The sequence below is a fragment of the Rhineura floridana genome, chromosome 6 (assembly GCF_030035675.1).
Source record: "Rhineura floridana isolate rRhiFlo1 chromosome 6, rRhiFlo1.hap2, whole genome shotgun sequence".
Classification (NCBI taxonomy): domain Eukaryota; kingdom Metazoa; phylum Chordata; class Lepidosauria; order Squamata; family Rhineuridae; genus Rhineura; species Rhineura floridana.
In genome coordinates, this window is record NC_084485.1 from 101426839 (window position 1) to 101449166 (window position 22328).

At 40.6% G+C, this 22328-nt stretch overlaps 1 protein-coding gene across 4 annotated transcripts in view; it reads left to right on the plus strand.

Annotated features, from left to right (window-relative positions):
* Positions 1 to 22328, plus strand: part of ROR1 (receptor tyrosine kinase like orphan receptor 1) — a 333715-nt gene that overhangs the window by 197969 nt on the left and 113418 nt on the right. For all 4 annotated transcript variants that reach the window (XM_061633310.1, XM_061633311.1, XM_061633313.1 and 1 more), the window contains one exon: positions 17918 to 17989. In XM_061633310.1, the coding sequence (XP_061489294.1) occupies positions 17918 to 17989 (72 nt within the window). The remainder of the gene's footprint in view (positions 1 to 17917; positions 17990 to 22328) is intronic.

Sequence of the window (22328 nt, forward strand, 5' to 3'; positions counted from 1 at the left end):
TCTGTCTTCACTGTGGAGTAACTGTGTTAAAACAATTAAATGTACTATGTACAATTTTTGGAATGCATGCCAAATGCCCAAATTGCTTTTTGAAAAAGTGTAGCTGTCCTGTGTTGACAATGTTTCTATAGCTACTGTGATGTATACAAAAATGGTCTTAAAGTATTATCTTAAAATGCACTGCTTCTTTGTAATTTAACCTTGAATGTATCCAAGAGCAGGGATTTGGCCTTGCTAAAGCTCACTCCCCCTTGCTAAAAATATCACTTCCCTTCTTCTACTAAAATCTGGAGGTGCCCTTGGTTAGTAGCTTTTTATTTCCCACTGGCGAATCAGCACACTTTAAACACAAAAGTTGTTTTCATGGGCATTCTGTCCAATTTCATAGTTCAGTAAAACTCTTTAGCTTTTTAATTAGTGATGTTTAGTTAGTAGTCATGCTTATTTGAAACTGAATATCCCTTAAATTCCCCAAGCCAAGTATGTTTGCTTAGAGGATTTACTTAACATCTCCTATGGCATTAGACATTTTGATGTTCTTTATTTTGTGGGGGAAAAAGAAACTTAAGTCTCAAATCCTGCCACAAATAGCTTTAAAACAACAATTCCAGCTTTAAACGTCTCTCTCTCTCTCTAAATTCCAGAGGAATAGCTACTTCAGCTGCTCAAGAAGTGTTACTATACCAGACAATTCTATAAGGCAACCTGTTCTGAAGTGTAGGGTTGCCAGGTCAGAAGCATCCCAAACGTGGAGATTTCAGGGGCAGATCCTAGTGGTGTCATAGGGGGCATGCTCTGGTTACATCATAGGGGTGTGTCCTAGTGATGTCATGGGGCGAGCCCTAGTGATGTCATTAAGCATGATAGATTAAGCAACAATCACAGTTGCTTGGAGAATACCACTCAAACAAAGAAATATCTGGTTGGAAATTAAGATGAGGGTGTTTCCAGGTCCATCTGAAGTGACGGGATCATTCCTTCTTACCTACTTAGAGATCCCGGGTAAGGAACATTTAATCTACTCTACTTGTTTCTGGTAAGAATGGTTTAAGTGCCCTCAGGCCAGGCCAGTCACCAGAAGGCCATTGTAGGAAGAAAGCCCAGTGTTGTGGAGATGTTAGATGGGAGCATTCAGGAGTAACGATGGATGCCCCTGAAGGCTGCAGTTCTTAACACACTTACTACAGGACTAAGCCCCATAGAACCCAACAGGACGTACTTCTGCAAAAGGAGATAGAAACACGGTCAGAACCCTAAATGCAACAATACAGCAACTAGTACATAGGGACAAGGGGAACTGTTACAAGAGTGTATAGAAATAGAAGAAGGCAACAAAAGAAATAGAACAAGAGCCCTATTTTGAAAGATTAGAGAAATTAAAGGGAAATTTAAACCAAGCATTGGGATGCTGAATAATCAGCAGGGGAACACACTGACAGACCAAGATGAAATAAAAGGAAGATGGAAGCAATACACTGAAGAACTTTATAAAAGAGATGCAAGGATGACAGATTCATTCATGGAGGAACCATACAATGAAGAACTGGAAATTATAGAATGTGAGGTGAAAGCTGCTCTTAAATTATTTGGAAGAAACAAAGCACCAGGAACAGATGGCATACCAATAGAGTTGCTGCAAGTTATTACGACTGAATCTGTCCAAATTTTGACAAAAAAATTGTTAACAAATATGGAAAACTAAACAACGGTCCACAGATTGGAAGCGTTCAACATATATCCCAATTCCAAAGAAAGGGGATCTCAGGGAATGCAGTAACTATTGAACTATTGCCTTAATATCCCGTGCAAGTAAAGTAATGCTCAAGATTCTATAACAAAGGCTCTTGCCATATATGGAACGAGAAATGCCAGATGTCCAAGGTGGATTTAGAAAAGGAAGAGGTACCAGAAATCATATCGCAAACATACGTTGGATAATGGAACAGACCAAGGAATTTCAGAAGGAAATCACCCTGTGCTTTATGGAATACAGCAAAGCTTTTGATTGTGTAGATCATGAAAAACTATGGAATGCTTTAAAAGAAATGGGGGTGCCACAGCTTTTGATTGTCCTGATATTCTGGAAAAGAGGCTACTATAAGGACAGAATATGGAGAAACTGATTGGTTCCCCATCGGAAAGGGTGTGAGTCAGGGATGTCTATTATCACCTTGTCTGTTTAATCCAGTGATTCTCAAATGGTGCGCCGCGGCACACTGGTGTGCTGCAAGAGGTGACTAGGTGTGCCACGAATATTATGAAAGTATATTTTAAAAATGAGAAGAAACCCATTTGTATAGTTATTTTTATTCATAGTTTAAAATATATTAATATATTTTTAATTTTGTACACAAAGTGCGCCAGAAATTTTTTATATGTTTTACAGTGCGCCACGAACCAAAAAGGTTTGAGAACCACTGGTTTAATCTATATGCAGAACATATCATACGGAAAGTGGGATTGGACCAAGATGAAGGAGGTGTGAAAATTGGAGGTAGAAATATCAATAATTTAAGATATGCAGATAATACCATACTATTAGCAGAAACCAGTAATGATTTGAAATGAATGGTGTTGAAAGTTAAAGAGGAAAGCACAAAAGCAGGACTACAGCTGAACGTCAAGAAGGCTAAAGTAATGACAACAAAAGATTTATGTAACTTTAAAGTTGACAATGAGGACATTGAACTTGTGAAGGATTATCAATAGCTTGGCACAGTCATTAACCAAAATGGAGACAGTAATCAAGAAATTGGGTCCTCAAATGCAAAGATGTATTACTGAATACTAAAGTCAGGATCATTCAGACCATGGTATTCCTGATGTCTATGTATGGATGTGAAAGTTGGACAGTGAAAAAAGTGGATGAGAGAAAAATCAACTCATTTGAAATGTGGTGTTGGAGGAGAGCTTTGGGCATACCACAAACTGCAAAAAAACAAATAATTGGGTGTTAGCACAAATTAAACTAGAACTATAACTAGAAGATAAAATGATGAAACTGAGGTTATCATACTTTGGACACATAATGAGAAGACATGATTCACTAGAAAAGACAATAATGCTGGAAAAAACAGGAGGGAGTAGAACAAGAGGAAGGCCAAACAAGAGATGGATTGATTCCATAAAGGAAGCCAGAGACCTGAACAGGGTGGTTCATGACAGATGCTATTGGAGGTCACTGATTCATAGGGTTGTCATAAGTCATAATTGACTTGAAGGCACATAACAACAACTGCTTAAAAAAAGGCTCAGAGGAGGAGAGAAAGATTTACAACACAATCCTTTTCTATGTTCACTCAACACATACACCAGTTGGAATCCATACTGAAGGATCCTCAAGTTAAAACATACGCTACTAAAGCTATTACAACATTTGAAAAGGTTTTATTAGAAAATGGTCATAATGGGAAAGGTTTTGTATTCAGAGTGTATAAAATATTGCTGGAAAATGATATGGGAAATCTTGTAGGATTAAAGAATCTGTGGGAAAAAGATCTGGGGAAGGATCTGGATGTAGCTAACCGACTTTGATATATACTTTCAAATACGATAAAACCATTTCAGCTAATCATAAGGGAATTCTACTAAAAACGTTTCATAGGTGGTATTTCACACCGGTTCAGCTCTCACATATTTTCCCTTCAATGTCTCTGTGATGTTCCTGCTTATATTGTAAATATGGTAAGTGCTGGTTATATAGAAGACATATGGTAAGTGGAGTGAAAGAGGAGGGGGAGTACATGAGCAGTAGAATGCTGGATGATTGGCTGAGCGTTTGAATGGCTAGGAGTATAAATGGAAGAATGACAGTTGAATCTGGGGGTGGTGGTGAATTGGGTGGTGAATTGAGGTGGTGGATGTTGGAGGTTTAGAGAGGTGAAAGAGAGGTTGGTGTTGTTGAGAGTGAGTCGGAGTTCTGAGGCAATTAATGAGAAGTAAAGTACATGTCACAACATATATGAAACCATAAGCTTGTCAACAAAGTAATTAAGTAATCTTGTTATTTCTAATTCTTAATAAATATTTCTTGGTTAAATAAAAGCCTGATTCCTTCAGCTGGGACACACATACCAGGAGGAATAGCAAAGTAACCAAGGCTGAACAGTTTGTATCGAATGGTGGCAGCGGCGGAGGAAAATATATTGTATCCAGTACCACAGAGAAACCCAGGGCTGTATGCTTCAGTGCAAGAGGCTGCAGGGGGGGTTGGGAATTACCTCTACCCATAGACACAAGGTATTGAGATAGCCTGGCAGAGACTAAGGCACAGTCTAAAGGTTAAAAGAGATACAGAGTGTTGGGTAGTAAGGCCTAGCAGTGGGATCTTTTGAGATTGGTGCTAGTGCTGTAAAGGGTAAGAATAAACCTGACGATCCTGTCTGCTGGTAGCCACAAGTGAGAGCTTCACAGGTGGTGCCGGGGAAGGACATCACAGTCTCCTCTGTGCTGGAGGGAATGTAATAAAAGGGAACATATTTTCATATTTGGTGGACTTGTTCAAAGATGAACAGGTTTTTGACTTTAATTCAGGAGGAACTCAATAAAATCACAAAAGAAACCATTTAAATTCGGAACTGTTTTTATTGACTTTATTCAAAGGTGAAAATAGTACACTCAAATCCAAAAATTTGATTTCCAAATTATTAATGGCAGCAAGAATATCAATATTGCCACACTGGAAACATCTGGATGAGCTGGACATACAGGTCTGGTACAGAAACATTTGGACAGCAGCAATCCTGGACAAAATTAAGCTGCATCTCCGATTTATAGAATACACTTTGCAGCAGGATTTACATAATCAACGTACTTCAAGAGCAAAAGCTATCTGGCTTTCATAAGTAAGTCACTTTGAACATACATCTTTTATGTTTCTCAAGCCTCATAACACTATACTGGTCATTCAAACTGTAAAACACTTAACTGTATGTATGAACTTACCAATATGATCTTACAATTCTATATATGAAATACATCATTATCATAAATACTGGGGAGGGGGAGGGGAAAAGGTTTCATTTGTATTAGTTGTAGTTTCTGTGATATGTTTTTGTATAACAATAAAATATTAATAATAATAATAATAATAATAATAAGTCCCTTTGATTTTCAGCACAGTGCTAACCACGTCTACTCAAAAATAAGTCCTACTGAATTCAATGGGGTTAGCTCCCAGGTATGTGGAATTAGCACTGCAGCTTTACTCCCAGAAAAGCTTCATATTAGGAAGGTTTTCAAAAACTGGTTATGAATAAGACAAATAAACTGTCCTCTTCCAGTAAAATCTAAACTTGTTTAACTCCTTAATCAGAAAGTATAACACTGCAGTGTGTACACTTTTAAAAACTTCTGTCCAAAAATTATTTGAAAGATAAAATGTATAATATGCCATTTTTGCATGTAATTAAAAAAAACCCTGCATGTACATTTTTATGCCTCCCAAGATCCTGCTGTGATCTTCTGTTGTAGTGCAATCCTATGCATGTCAGTTGCCTGCTTTGGATGGGGTCGTACTCCCTCTGATGAAAGAGCAGGTTCGTAGTCTGGGGGTGCTCCTGGATCCATCTTTGTCGCTAGAGGCCCAGGTGACCTCTGTGGCTAGGAGTGCCTTTTACCAGCTTCGGCTGATAACACAGCTGCGGCTGTTTGTGGACCAGGATAGCCTGACCACTGTTGTCCATGCACTGGTAACCTCCAGGCTGGATTACTGTAATGCACTATATGTGGGGCTGCCCTTGAGGTTAGTTGGGAAGTTGCAGCTGGTGCAAAATGAGGCAGCGAGACTGCTCACTGGGGCAGGGTATTGCCAACATGTCACCCCACTGCTGAAACAATTGCACTGCCTGCCCATTTGCTACCGGGCCAAGTTCAAGGTTCCAGTTTTGGTGTACAAAGCCCTATACAGCTTGGGGCCAGGATACCTGAAAGACCATCTTACCCCTTATATACCCAGTCGATTACTGTGCTCTGCAGGTGAGGGCCTCCTGCAGATACCATCTTATCAGGAGGTCCGTTCTGCACAACATAGAAAACGGACCTTTAGTGTGGCGGCACCTACCCTGTGGAATTCCCTCTCCTTAAATATTAGGCCGGCGCCATCTCTGTTATCTTTTCAGCACCTATTGAAGACATTCCTCTTTCAACAAGCCTTTTAAGTTGAGACCTTATCCCAGTCTGCGCCTGTGTTGGAATTCCTTTTTAATATTTTTTTTTAAGTTTTTTTTCTAAACAATATGTTCTTTAACCCTTTTTATTTAAGCTTTTTAAAAAATGTTTTTAAAGTTGTTTTGTTTCAATATCTTTTAAGGTCTGTTTTTATGATGTTTTAGTGTTTTTAGTGCTTTTGTTTGCCACCCTGGGCTCCTGCTTGGAGGAAGGGAGAGATATAAATCAAATAGTAAATAAATATTTACTCAGAAGCAAGTCCCAATCCTGTACAGAGAAAGTACTCTTTATGTTGCTGAAAGCTATATATTTACTGAATTCCTGATGTGAGACAAGTAGGAAAAGGAAACTGTGAGTTTAGCTATTGCCTGGGGTCACCAAACTTGTCAGTCACAACCCTGACTTCATTTATTGGCTAAAAACCTGAAAGGGCAGGGATGAGAGCAGCCGGTAGTAACAGAAGTTGCGAAAGGAGCTGACATTTTGGGTTATATCTTTTGAACCAGACTACCTAGAAACTAATTTTTTTAAAAATGAAAGCAAAGAGTCCTTAAATTAAGGTGAGCCACCTGGAGACCTGGAGAGGACCCCCAAAAACCAGAGTCTTCAAGCGAAAATTGAATTGGCACAAACATGTACTTGCACCACATTCCACTAAAAGTTACCCCAGAAACAAGTTTATCCCAATAAATCTTCCTTGATATTTTTCCTTACAAATGCTGATGTTGAGTATTTGTTTAGCATTTGATATCCAGTTTTTCATATCTCATTGAATTTAATATTTGGTGTCTATTTATTTGATAGTATTATAGATGCCACAATCACTGACATAGTTATATTTAATGTTCAGCAATTTATAGTCTATATTTTACAATCCATAGTTTTGATTTTCTTCATGAGCAACCCACACTCAGAAATAGGTTTCACCCCTGCTAGATGCAGCCCACACACATAAGAGAGTGTTGCAAATGGGAAAACTCCACTTCTGTCATGGGGGAGATTTCACTTGTATCATGCACACACCACCAAACAGACAAGTGACCTGTCAGCAATAATAGCATCAAATACCAATCAACTGGAAAATAGAACAGATTCTAGGCCCTCTCTTCTGCCCCCCCCCAAAGTGATCAGCATTGTCATAGCTGACAGCATTAACCTTCATACTTTTGTCTTTCCTTAAATATGAGCATTTTGGTAGTGTTGTTTGGAAAACAAAAAACAACATTTACAAACCATGGTCTATAATCTCCCCAATGTGATTTTGTTGACCTGCCTTCAGTGGTGCGTTAACGTCCAATTAAGAGAACTTAATTTGATTTGAAGTGTCTATGCTGAGTGTGAGACGACTGGTCCTGAAACTTGTGTTAATTTAAAGGAATGAGTACCCTACTCCACCCTCAAGGGAAGTGGCAGCTGTAACTGTAGGATACATGAGAGAAGCATAAATAGAGCACAAAATATATGCCACTTGTGTTCTGTGACTTGCCTTCTAATATCCCATCCGAGCATTTTTAATATCTTCACACCTGGTGTGGATTAAGCAAATGGCAGTAAGGTTTAACCAGTACTGTTTTGCCAAGTTCCTTTCTCTATATATGTCAACATTAAATGACTGACAGAGTTTATCCAGTCAGCACATCCCAAGCTTACTGACATTTTGTGGAGGCTTGTAAGATTTAAAAGGCCCCGTGCTCTGTGTGTGTTCCCATTCTTGGGCTAAAAATTCCAGTCTGAAACAAAACCCTAAGCAAAATATAACTTTAGCCTGCATTTCATAATAATTGGTGAAAATCCTAATGCGATTAGAGATATTCCACCACCAAATGATTCTGTCCATATATATCTAGATTCCTGAGCTTTGCGTTTTGAAAACTCTGCTGGTGTGCATAGATCAAGATTGCATGCTTCTGCCTTTTGTTGTTATACGCCTTCAAGTTGATTACGACTTATGGTGACCCTATGAATCAGTGACCTCCAATAGCATCTGTCATGAACCACCCTGTTCAGATCTTATCAGTTCAGATCTGTGGCTTCCTTTATTGAATCAATCCATCTCTTGTTTGGCCTTCCTTTTTTTCTACCTCCTTCTGTTTTTTCCAGCGTTATTATCTTTTCTAGTGAATCCTGTCTTCTCAAATTATGTCCTAGCATGAACAGAGGGTCATCTCTGACATGCAGCAGTGGGAACAAGATCTGGATGGTGGATCAGATCTTTATTTCCATGCACTCTTGTGAAGGGGAAGCACCCACCTCAGACCTATTTGAAATCAAACCACACAGCACTAGGGAAGTGCTGAGCATAAGGCTGCCCAAGTGCCAGCGATCAGCAAATGGTCAGTGCTTGGGAATCACTGCAGAAGAGGCTTTGCAGGTACCGCCAGTCAGATGATCGGTGGCACCTGCAAAGCCCCTTTTATCTAAGCCCTGCCTTTTCCTGCCCCATACCTAACATCATACATGAAATAAGTTTTGGAAGCGGTTGGTGTGGCTTGGCTGAAATGGCCTTGTGGGGCAAATGGGGAGGCTTGGTAGGGCCAGCAGTACAGAGGTTCTCCACCGCTGCTGAAATGCTTCTCACCTGAAGAAATGACACATGATGAAACACAGACTTAAACACCCCTGGACCATGTAGAATTATGCTAAAGATGGCCCAATTAATTTGTTACCAGTGAAGTATGGTGCTTGCTTGCAGGTAACTTGAACCGTTATCACCTTGATAACATTTGAAGGTTAGAATAACATTTAACAGACAAATTGTACATATACAACCCATGAGAGTGTTGTCAGCTTAGATAAGACAGAGGACAGTAGCATGCATGGCACGCCTATGAGCTGTTTGCCCACATCATTCTGACCTTCAAACTCTAATAGAGCAGCTCGGGCCAAGGCCATATTCATGCCATACATTTATTTCACTGTTATTCCATTTTAAACAGTCATGGCTTCCCCCAAAGAATCCTGAGAACTGTAGTTTCTTAAGGGTACTGACAGCTGTTAGGAGACCTCTCTTCTCCTCACAGAGTTACAATTCCTAAAAGGGATTGATTGTTAAGCTACTCTGGGAATGGTCACTCTGTGAAGGGAATAGGGTCTTCTTAACAACTCTCAGCACCTTTCACAAATTACACTTCCCGGGATTCTTTAAGGGAAACCATGAGTGTTCAAAGCAGAATAATTGTGGAATAGATGCACAGTGTGAATGTGGTCCAAGGGCAAGCAGCAACCATTCCGTTCAGGTAGTACATGAATTAGGCTAATGGGCTTATAATATGATAAATAGTAAGTTTAGACTAGGAAATGGTATACTTCAGGCAATGGACATGTCAGGGTGAGGAACACCTCAGAACTGGAGTCAGTGTCAAATTCTGTACAATCCTGAGCATTCCAGTGGACATGACATGTGGATTAAACAACACCTGGGCAGGTACAACCACATTGACAGGCATTGTTTTCTGGTGTTGATTTGCATGAGCAAAAGGGCTGGATTCAGAATTTTCACCTGTTGTGCTCATGCATATTATTACCAAGAAGCACTTCCTGTCAGCATGGCATGCTAGGTCAGATATGGATTTTGCTTATCTTGCCATTTTTTATACAGTGTTTGAACCTATATAGCGATGTATATGTAATAAGAACATAAGAACATAAGAAGAGCCTGCTGGATCAGGCCAGTGGCCCATCTAGTCCAGCATCCTGTTCTCACAGTGGCCAACCAGGTGCCTGGGGGAAGCCTGCAAGCAGGACCCGAGTGCAAGAACACTCTCCCCTCCTGAGGCTTCCAGCAACTGGTTTTCAGAAGCATGCTGCCTCTGACTAGGGTGGCAGAGCACAGCCATCACGGCTAGTAGCCATTGATAGCCCTGTCCTCCATGAATTTGTCTAATCTTCTTTTAAAGCCATCCAAGCTGGTGGCCAGTACTGCATCTTGTGGGAGCAAATTCCATAGTTTAACTATACACTGAGTAAAGAAGTACTTCCTTTTGTCTGTCCTGAATCTTCCAACATTCAGCTTCTTTGAATGTCCACGAGTTCTAGTATTATGAGAGAGGGAGAAAAACTTTTCTCTATCCACTTTCTCAATGCCATGCATAATTTTATACACTTCTATCATGTCTCCTCTGACCCGCCTTTTCTCTAAACTAAAAAGCCCCAAATGCTGCAACCTTTCCTTGTAAGGGAGTCGCTCCATCCCCTTGATCATTCTGGTCGCCCTCTTCTGAACCTTTTCCAACTCTATAATATCCTCTTTGAGATGAGGCGACCAGAACTGTACACAGTATTCCAAATGCGGCTGCACCATAGATTTATACAACGGCATTATGATATCGGCTGTTTTATTTTCAATACCTTTCCTAATTATCGCTAGCATGGAATTTGCCTTTTTCACAGCTGCCGCACACTGGGTTGACATTTTTATTGTGCTGTCCGCTACAACCCCGAGGTCTCTCTCCTGGTCGGTCACCGCCAGTTCAGACCCCATGAGCGTATATGTGAAATTAAGAGTTTTTGCTCCAGTATGCATAATTTTACACTTGTTTATACTGAATTGCATTTGCCATTTTTCTGCCCATTCACTCAGTTTGGAGAGGTCTTTTTGGAGCTCTTCTCAATCCCTTTTTGTTTTAACAACCCTGAACAATTTAGTGTCGTCAGCAAACTTGGCCACTTCACTGCTCACTCCTAATTCTAGGTCATTAATGAACAAGTTGAAAAGTACAGGTCCCAATACCGATCCTTGAGGGACTCCACTTTCTACAGCCCTCCATTGGGAGAACTGTCCATTTATTCCTACTCTCTGCTTTCTGCTTCTTAACCAATTCCTTATCCACAAGAGGACCTCTCCTCTTATTCCATGACTGCTAAGCTTCCTCAGAAGCCTTTGGTGAGGTACCTTGTCAAACGCTTTTTGAAAGTCTCAGTACACTATGTCCACTGGATCACCTCTATCTATATGCTTGTTGACACTCTCAAAGAATTCTAATAGGTTACTGAGACAGGACTTTCCCTTGCAGAAGCCATGCTGGCTCTGCTTCAGCAAGGCTTGTTCTTCTATGTGCTTAGTTAATCTAGTTTTAATAATACTTTCTACCAGTTTTCCAGGGACAGAAGTTAAGCTAACTGGCCTGTAATTTCCGGGATCACCTCTGGATCCCTTTTTGAAGATTGGCGTTACATTTGCCACTTTCCAGTCCTCCGTCACGGAGGAGGACCCGAGGGACAAGTTACATATTTTAGTTAGCAGATCAGCAATTTCACATTTGAGTTCTTTGAGAACTCTCGGGTGGATGCCATCTGGGCCCGGTGATTTGTCAATTTTGATATTGTCCATTAAGCCTAGAACTTCCTCTCTCGTTAACCACTATTTGTCTCAGTTCCTCGGAATCCCTTCCTGCAAATGTTAGTTCAGGTTCAGGGATCTGCCCTATATCTTCCACTGTGAAGACAGATGCAAAGAATTCATTTAGCTTCTCTGCAATCTCCTTATCGTTCTTTAGTACACATCTTTGACTCCCTTATCATCCAAGGGTCCAATCGCCTCCCTAGATGGTCTCCTGCTTTGAATGTATTTATAGAATTTTTTGTTGTTGGTTTTTATGTTCTTAGCAATGTGCTCCTCAAATTCTTTTTTAGCATCCCTTATTGTCTTCTTGCATTTCTTTTGCCAGAGTTTGTGTTCTTTTTTATTTTCTTCATTCAGACAAGACTTCCATTTTCTGAAGGAAGACGTTTTGCCTCTAAGAGCTTCCTTGACTTTGCTCGTTAACCATGCTAGCATCTTCTTGGCCCTGGCGGTACCTTTTCTGATCTGCGGTATGCACTCCAGTTGAGCTTCTAATATAGTGTTTTTAAATAACTTCCAAGCATTTTCGAGTGATGTGACCCTCTGGACTTTGTTTTTCAGCTTTCTTTTTACCAATCCCCTCATTTTTGTGACGTTTCCTCTTTTGAAGTCAAATGTGACCGTGTTGGATTTTCTTGGCAATTGGCCATTTACATGTATGTTTAATTTAATAGCACTGTGATCACTGCTCCCAATCGGTTCAACAACACTTACATCTCGCACCAGATCCCGGTCCCCACTGAGGATTAAGTCCAGGGTTGCCGTCCCTCTGGTCGGTTCCATGACCAACTGGTCTAGGGAATAGTCATTTAGAATATCTAGAAACTTTGCTTCTTTGTCATGACTGGAACACATATGCAGCCAATCTATGTCCGGGTAGTTGAAGTCACCCATTACTACCACATTTCCTAGTTTGGATGCTTCCTCAATTTCATATCTCATCTCAAGGTCTCCCTGAGCATTTTGATCAGGGGGACGATAGATCGTTCCCAGTATTAAGTCCCTCCTGGGGCATGGTATCACCACCCACAACGATTCTGTGGAGGAGTCTGCCTCTTTTGGGGTTTCGAGCTTGCTGGATTCAATGCCTTCTTTCACGTATAGAGCGACTCCGCCACCAATACGTCCTTCCCTGTCCTTCCGATATAGTTTATATCCAGGGATAACCGTATCCCACTGGTTTTCTCCATTCCACCAGGTCTCGGTTATGCTCACTATATCAATGCTCTCCTCTAAGACCAAGCACTCCAGTTCTCCCATCTTGGTTCGGAGGCTCCTAGCATTAGCGTACAGGCACTTGTAAGCAGTGTCTCTCTTCAAGTGTCTTTGGCACTTGTGGTTTGGCCTGTGGTAATTTTGCTCTTCTGAATTTATATCCTGTGCCCCTGCTCTCACAATGCCTACTTCTAGGCCTACCCCTTTTAAAATTTAATCAAACAGTGAAGTTTGCAAAAGCACCAACTAAATATGTGAGCTTCCAGTGCTTCCTCGCATATTGAAAACAGTACCCTGATGCAGCTATACGGAGCAAAAAGACAAGAAAGTTATGGTTTGCAGTGGAGGGAGAAAGATGTTCAATAAATACTCTATGAAGAGCTAGTGGTGAAAGATCTTTCCTCTTACGTTTGTTAAGATTCTCATTTTAGGCCATGGATTCTTTCTGAGTTAAAGCTCTTTCTTGGCTTCATCATAAAACAGATACCAAGGTCTCAAAACAGTGATCAATATAATTCTTTAGCGTGTCTCAGCAAAGGAATAATCTTCTTTACAGTCTCAGATGAATCACTTGAATGCATATCTAGTGTTGGGTGATGAATGGTGACCACTTTTGTTTTCATCAGGGCCAGGACTCCAACTGAGTTGTCACTGTAGTGACAATTATATCCATACAAAAATCCAGACTTTGACTTAGAAGCAAGGTAATGGAAATGTCTGAATAACTAATACATTTTATGGGATAAATACATGTTACTTTACGTTAGTAATACAATGAGGGAGAAATAGGATTGTAGTAGAACCATTGAAATCAGTGGGTTTAAGTGACTACCTAAAGTTCATTCATTCCAGTGGGTATACTCTGAGTAAGACTTTGGCTGCAATGTCTACACAGAAGTAAACTCCATTAGGATCAATCCCAGGTAAGTGTGTATTGGATTGCAGCCTTAGTCAGATACAACCCATAATTCCTAATTTAAAAAAAAGATTGCGCATGGTAGGGTAATTTTTTTTTAAAGGTGATATGTCAAATACATATACAAAGTACTAAATTCAAACAGTGCTGTTTATGATGCTACACGCAAATTAACACGTTGTTTTGTAACAATTTTAAACTTGTTGTAAAGTGGTTCTCAGAACTTTTGTAGACCACTTGAAAATTGCTGCAGACCACCTAATAAACGTTTTTTTCTTTAGTACTCACATAGTCATCAAAACCAAGATTACATTATAAAAATCATGTACCTTAGACCAGGCTTCTGAGAAAGGCCCATTTAATTTCTAGGGGAAAATTAGTAGATAGCACAAGGGCTATATTATGAAAATCATGGGTCCCAGGCCAGGGTCTTTTTAGCCTGTCTGTTAACCAGCCCCGATCAAAATGGTTTTGATCTTAGTCATCCAGGGGAAAAATAAATCAGAAAGTCATGTCTGACAACAGACTGCAGGAGCCTGCAGAGGCGGTACTACTGCTGTCACCAAGGGCTTAAACAGGCCCAGCTGCATCACGGATTAGCACACTGTATGCACATGCCTATCATCACCCAAGATGGTGGGGATGTTGATGGGCAAAGTGCACCACAGTGCGCTGTCATGGTGCTGCAGCACCACAGGAAGTTGTGTGGCCAGCCCACACTGTGGTGTAGGGGCTGCTCTGTGATCTGCATCTGCATCAGGTCCCAGGGCACATGCTCTGTGACCTGATGCTAGTGCAGATCGGGGAGCAGGAGGGGCCCCTCTCAGTGCCATGGGCTCTCGACTAGTGCCTAACCTGGCCGCCCACTGGCTGGGCCTGAAACAAGTGCAGGACCAAGTAGAGATACTATTTACCATTCTGCAACCTTTCTGCAGACCAGGAAATGCAAATCTGAAGGAGGAAATAAAGAACAGAAGCAGCACAATAAAAAGAGGGGAAGAGGTCTTTTGCCAAAGCTGAGAAATGTCTGTGTTAAACCAAGTGGGTTGGAAACACGCTTTGCTCTGCTATGGCATCCCTTGTAGAGAAAACTGCTCAGGAGTCCACCAGCAGGATTCCTCCACTGGATAAATAACTTTAGAAGAAGCTGTTCCATTCATGGAACACAAACCCTGGATCCACTCCATATTTATTAGCAGATATTTCAGGCTGAGAGGAGTCATAAAGAAATCAATTTTCACTAGAAAGCTAACATTAGACTAGAAACAAAATGCTTCATTATGAACATGCATTGTTTTGTAAGCAGAATTTACATTTATGTTTATAAATAACCCAAATATATTTTCAGTTATTTCAACAGCCATTTGTCCATTCTAAACACTTTTATATTATTTTAATAAATTAAGTGGTATCCTGCATTCTGAGACCATTTTCCCAGTGCTAAATGTCATGGAAAATCCCTCCATGGTATTCAGATCAACTGCTTGTATGATACCTCTTTTACACAATTTATCATTTATATCACCTTAACATTCTTGGCTTCATGATTCTGTGTACTGTATGTTACAGGCTGATTCAATGAAAACATTTATGGATGAATTATAATGTCTTCACCCTCTGTGTTTACTTTGGAAATACTTGGCTAACTTTAAATAAGCTCTACTACCAGGTGGGCTTGAAAGAGAAAGGTTTTCTGTTTATTTGTTTTTTCCCATGAGAATGTAGTGTCCCTACTATACATAAATTTAGTGGCTTTACACAAACAACTGGTTCAGTTAAAACCTAACTTTTTAAATAGAAACACATTATACAAAATAGTTTATATCTATACTGAGTTATCTGAATAGTTCTCCAAACAATGTATGAAATGTTTTGCATACTTAAAACAAAGAAGTTTACAAACCATTTGACATAGAAACGTGTTTTTCCTTAAAATATTCTACTGATGCTAGTAATTTCCAAGAGACCGCAATCAGTGGGATGCAAGGTCAAGTACAGAGCACTTAGGCTACAAGAAGAGTTGAAATCTAGTTATTTGTTTCCAACTAATATGTTTTTATATGTCTCCCAAAAGATGGACATCAAAATGGATGCTAGCTGAAATTGTTTCTGTTCCATTTCATTTTCTAATATTCAGGTGCTAATGCAATGCAACGGTGACACCATCTTACAGTTGCAATCTAGTAAAGACCAGAGCTGGCCTACTATTAGACAGAGTGAGACACCTGTTTCAGGTGGTAGATGTGCTAAGAACAGGGGTCAGTGTTCCATGCGTGTGCCTCCTAAGCTAGCCTTCTGCCCTCTGCTGCAGTGGATGACACTGTCTCATTGCTAATGCTCAAGTAAAATTCAGTTACTAGTCCTGTTGGCTGTGGTACATGGAATGAGGAGGGTGCCCTCTTGGTCATTCACTTCAGGCATTAGAATGTCTTGGGCCAAACCTGGTAAAGACATTTTGCCCTATATCAATGCAATATGTATGCAACAGTATTTTATGCAGGGTAAAGTAAAAATGCATGTAGATGCCACATTGGACTAGGACCTGGGAGACCAGGGTTTGAATCCTCACTCAGCCGTGAAGCTCATTGGGTGACCTTGGGCCAGTCACTGTCTCTCAGCCTAATGTACCTCACAGGGTTGTTGTGGGGATTAAATGAGGAAGGGGAGTTCCATGTATGCCACCTTGAGCTCCTTGGAGAAAATGTGGAACATAAATGCAAATAAATAAGGTGATGCTTGAATTGGAGGAAAGTGGATCCATTCACATATGCTTAATTTAGATTAGCCAAATTTCCAATGCCAAACTCCCCCCCCCCCATTTTTTAAAGTGGGAGGAAGGAAACTAGGCCATGTTTTCCTCCTCCTTCACTAACAGGTCACTAGTATTTTCAGAGTTGATAGTGTAAATAATCTGTTTGGCCAGTGAACATACACATAAGAGTAAGCATGGATGCCCATGTAGTTTGGACGACAGTCTCTGTGTTCAGTTTAATTTTGGTATTAAAATGATATAGCTGTGAAAGAATATAACATTTTCTTACATTTTGGCAAAATCCTATTTTCAATTTCATAGTAAAGCTGTTCTGGATCCTTTGGTAGTGGATTCATAATATGTTATGTTTACATTTTAATAAGAATATTCGGATACTGGTTGCTCTTTGTGCATGGATTCTTCTGTTTCTCTAAACAAATTGCAAGTGATAGAGAGAAGTGACAGTGCTGTTGAAGAACAGATTAGTTGAGAAATATTTAAAAGCCCAAACACTAATTACAAAATAGACAAAGTTGCCATTTAATCATTCTTTTGAAGATAGGGTGTTGCCAACATAAGAATTGGTCTTACTGAATTTTCAAAAGTGAACTGTGGTGACTCTTGGAGGTTATGACTTCAAATGAAGTTACTTCATGCACACTACAATCTACAAATAAGTTACTCACTGGTAACTATGAGATTATTTGAGATAAAAAAACTTGATTATAGTTGCTTCTGTGAATGTGGATTTCCAGGGATTCATTGATAAGTTGTCATCACTTTTGTAGCACCTGAGCATGCTCACAACACATTAAGTGTTCAACAAGGAATAGATAATTGATAATGAACATTGTTTCTTACTTCCTCATGATTTTTACCTTCCTTTAGTTAAGACAACTGTTTGAAACACTGCAGTTGTACTGCTTGGAGCAAACACTTCTTTTAGTTAAACATTTTTACAGTCCAGGATGGTACTTTAGGTCACATTTTTATCCAGCAGGACAATCAGAGGTTGCTTTTGGAGTTCCTCAGTGTGTGTGTCATACATAATAAAGATTTGCTGTGGGAATTTGGAAGGGTGGAGACTTTGAAGTCCCAGTAGATGCTTATAGCTTGCCATATAGACATCTGAACCCAAACCTCTCTAATATATTAAGATAGATAAGAGTGCTTGTATGTATTTGTGTGTTTGTGTGCACATTTCGGGGTACAATGTTAAGCTACTGAGTGTGACTGTGGCATTACAATAATCTCCTCAAAATCTACAAAACACTGATTAGTCCCTGAAGATTTAGCTAGTATAAGATCTCATAGTCATCATGGCTTATGCTTTTTCAACAGAACAAAGCAGAATGCTGGCCTTTGCATTCAGAGCAATCCTGGCAGTGTAGCGTGCTCAGGATGTCTTAATAACTGAGATTCAAAACTATTCTCACTCACATAAGGGTCTTTCTTTGGAAATAATCATATGATATTACCTAGCCTATATGTATTAATTCTTTTTTCCTTCTCTCTTTCCTTTCAGGAATGAATGTGTCAACTGCTGCTGATTTAATGCCTACAACATCATGGAATGTGTCAAGTGAACTAGACAAAGGTAAATGTGGGGGGGTGAGGGAAAGAAATATTCTAGATTTTAAAAAGCCGTTTCTTTGTTTTGTACTTGGCCATATCAAAATCTGCTGTTAAAGGCAGAGGAAGAAGGAGTTGCCAGTTTTGTTTGCCAAGCAGGCATTTGATGTTCAATTACACGCCAATCTGTGATTTCTGAAGAATGTTGGGATTCCCTCCCTCCCTTCTCCACTTCAAGTAACGCGTTCCACATGTTAAGAAAATATGTCAAGATGTGAATTATAGCAGTTTATGACCTACCTGACATTCCATCTGTGCCTCTTGGAATCTGGATTCAATATTAACAAGCTTTGGTCTAAGTAGCTTTGCATGCACATTTTACTATGAAATTTGGAGGCAAGCAGTTAGTTATGGACTGAGAGGAGTAATGAAAAAGGCTTTAACATTTGTGAACAGCAGTCATAGAGCTAGAACATTAAACACACACATACCATGTGCAGGTGTTGCTCCGCAGTCTGTCTTGTGCCTGCATGAGGAATGAGTCTTCCATGCACACACAATGTGATGATGTAATTCTTGATGCCCATGCCTGCTTTCCTTGTCTTCAGATTGCTGGACGTTTATGTGACTGAGCCATCATCTTCCTGCACAGGCGTAGACTTTCCAATTTGGGGGTGGGCGGGCATGGGTCTTGGCCAAACCTAGGAAAAGGTGGGTGTGGGGCATAGAGGTATCTTAGGGGCCTCCTGCTGTGTCCTGTCTTTGAAATTCACTTTTGGTATGGTCAGTTTAAGATCGGCAAATGCACATGCATGTACATAGGACAAACTGGTCAGTCTCTATGCAAGTGACTGAACAGACACAAATTTTAACATTAATAAAGGAAACACAGAAAAGTGAATAGGGGGACATATTAATCTTCCTGGCCATTCAACTGCAGGAGTCTTGTTTCTCCTTCATTCAGAAGGGTGACTTAACAATATGTAATTGACTAAGTTATAGCTTCATGGGTGCCTTTATTTGGTAAAGGCATGGTTCTAGTCTCTGAGCTAGGGCAGAGTGCAAAACAGTTGCGTGCACTAACTCAGTTTCTGAGCAATATGTAGAGTTCAAAGTATTGGCAATCTTCCTTTCACTTCACACTCTTCACCAAGTATCCTATAAGTGAGTGCAAGTACATTTGGGGGCAATTGGGTTTTGTCCCCCCTGCTTTTTAATATCTACATGAAGCCGTTGGGAGAGGTCATCAGGAGTTTTGGAGTGCGTTGTCATCAGTATGCTGATGACACGCAGCTCTACTTCTCCTTTTTGTCTTCTTCAGGTGAGGCTGTCGATTTGCTGAACCGTTGCCTGGCCGCGACAATGGACTGGATGAGAGTTAACAAACTGAAGCTCAATCCAGACAAGACTGAGATGCTGTTGGTGGACGGGTTCTCTGATCGGATGTTGGATATATACCCTGTCCTGGATGGGGTTACACTCCCCCTAAAGGACCGGGTTCGTAGTCTGGGAGTCTTTTTAGACTCTTCCCTCTCACTTGAGGCTCAGGTAGCCTCGGTGGTTAGGAATGCGTTTTACCAACTTCGGTTGGTAGCCCAGCTACGTCCCTATTTGAGTAAAGAGGACCTTACATCAGTGGTACATGCTCTGGTAACCTCACGTTTGGATTACTGTAATGCGCTTTACGTAGGGCTACCTTTGAAGACAGTTCGGAAGCTACAACTAGTGCAAAATGCAGCGGCCAGATTGCTGACAAGGACCAAGCGGTCCGAGCATATAACACCTGTTCTGGCCAGCTTGCACTGGTTGCCAATATGTTTCCGGGCTAGATTCAAAGTGTTGGTATTAACCTATAAAGCCTTATACGGTGCGGGACCACGATACCTTGCGGAACGCCTCTTCCGATATGAACCGGCCCGTGCACTACGTTCTGCTACGAAGGCCCTCCTCCGGGTTCCAACTCACAGGGAGGCCCGGAGGGTGATGACAAGATCTAGGGCCTTCTCAGTGGTGGCCCCCGAACTATGGAACAGTCTCCCCGAGGAAGTACGCCTGGCGCCGACTCTGCTTTCCTTCCGGCGCCAGGTCAAAACCTTCCTATTCTCTGAAGCATTTTAAGTTACACTGATTTACTTTTTAAAATGTTTATTGCATTGGATTGATGATTGTATTTTAGTATTATTTTGTTATTCATTGTATTTTTATGCTATTTTATGTTCACCGCCCAGAGAGCTATTGCTAGTCGGGCGGTATATAAATTTAATAAATAAATAAATAAATCCTAACAATTGTGAAATACATCATGACCACCCCCATAGCCATGCCCCAAGGAAGATCCACAGGCACTTATATATATTGCTTTCCTAAATCACTGTTAAAAAAACTTCACCTTAAAAACACAGACATTCAAAACAAACAAATCTCATAAAATCTCATAATTAAGTTTATGGGGCATGATTACAGTCTTGCACATAGTTACCTGGGAGTAAGCACCATCGAACTCAGTACAGGTTCAACTTGGAAATACATTTGACTTTAACATGTCATTTGCTGCTGAGCAACAGATGCCACAATATGCTTTATCTGTTATTAAATCATAAGACAGCTACTCATAGATGCTTTTCTAAATATCTTGGTACAGTCATTCTGGCTTTCCCTTCACATTAGGAGCTCTAATCTTGGAAGATTCCCCCTTTATTAATTTTACTGTCAAAGAAGAAGCAGTGGAGATTCCTCCTGGCCCTGCATTCGAGTTTCACAGCAGGATGTTGTAGGTGTACACCAGTGGAAGCATCTGTCTCAGAATGGGCTTTCCACTTTCTTTACAGGCGTAGCTGTGTTAAGTCCGTAGTATCAGGAAAAAACAAAGAAAGAGTCTGTGGCACTTTAAAAACTAACTGTATTTATTTTTAAAATGCACAAGCTTTCTTAGGCCAGTGTCTACTTCCTCAGATGCAAGAGTGAAAAATCAGGCAGGGTGGATATACAGCGTTGCACACATCCCAATCTCTAAGCGGTGCAAGACTTCTAGGGGTTCCTGTGTTTACCCAGGATTGATTTCCTTGGAATGAAGGTCAGTAGAGACTGTGGTGTCTTTATATGGTTTATTTACACATATATACAACCTGAGTGTAAGATGGAGGGGCTCAGAGCATTAACACTCCTGTTGGAAACCATTAGGTTTCTAGGGGAATACCCCAAGCCATAGCTTGGGATTCAGCACAGAGAGCAAACCTCTTTCTTTCTATCTTCCAGTTCCAAACACACACAGACCACTCCCCACCCCAGTCAGGTGAGGGGGCACAGGGCTACCCTCATTCCTATGGCAACACATATTTTCTTGGTCAAATCCTTACACATGTTGATTGGGCACTTGATAGACCTGTCTTGACCCAGTAGCTTATGAAAGGAACCGGTTTGACTAGTTCAGTAGGTGTCTCTGCTAACTCCATCTGTACAGATTCAAAATCAGAGGCTGGAAAGGGATCCAAAGACCAACCCCGCAATCCTGTAACAATAGTCAACTTCCTTAAAGTCACTAAGCTCAGGAACAGAGCATAACTTCAAACCAATCACAAGATGGCACATGACTCCACTTAGACTAAAAATAATAACACAAAGGTTGTTTATGATTAAAGTGGACTCTGGCCTACAAAAGGTTATTCTGTAATAAAAACTATCATAATAAAAATCCCATAGACTATTTGTTGTTGCTTTTTATGGTGACTGAGAGACACCCCCAACGGTGACAAAATGGTTATTGTCCCTGTAAAATATGTTCAATATTTTATTTAAATGTAATATTATGGAGGCTCTTGACTTACATAGTTGAGTCTTCTTTTACAGCTTTGCAATCTGCTGGGCCCAACTGAAGCCTTGCAGTCTATTGCTCCAACAAAAGTGGGCAGAGCCAAGGTTAAAGACTAAGGCTGCAATCCAATATATGTTTGTTCACAAGTAAGGTTACTCCCAGATGTGTATTGGATTGCAGCCTAAGCCACTTTGCGGGGGCCATAGGCCCTTTAAGGCAGGGTATAAATTCTTAATAAATTATTATGAACTATACATTCTTAATATACAAATAAATGAACAAATACTGGCAAACAGGAACAAAGCCTCCAAGAATCATAGAAATTGTAGTATGACCCAACAGAGAGATAGGGCAGTCCTTTGCTGCAGCTGATGTTATAATTAGGCCATCATGTAAGCCTGGCAGTACTGCCTGGCACTGCCTGCTGAGGGGGGCTGCCCCTGGGGGAATTTGGGGGTCTTGAATCTCACAGCCCTCCCCCCAAGTTTACACCTATGTCTTCCTGCAATCCATTGATGGGACATATAGCATTTTTAATGGCTGGATTAGACGA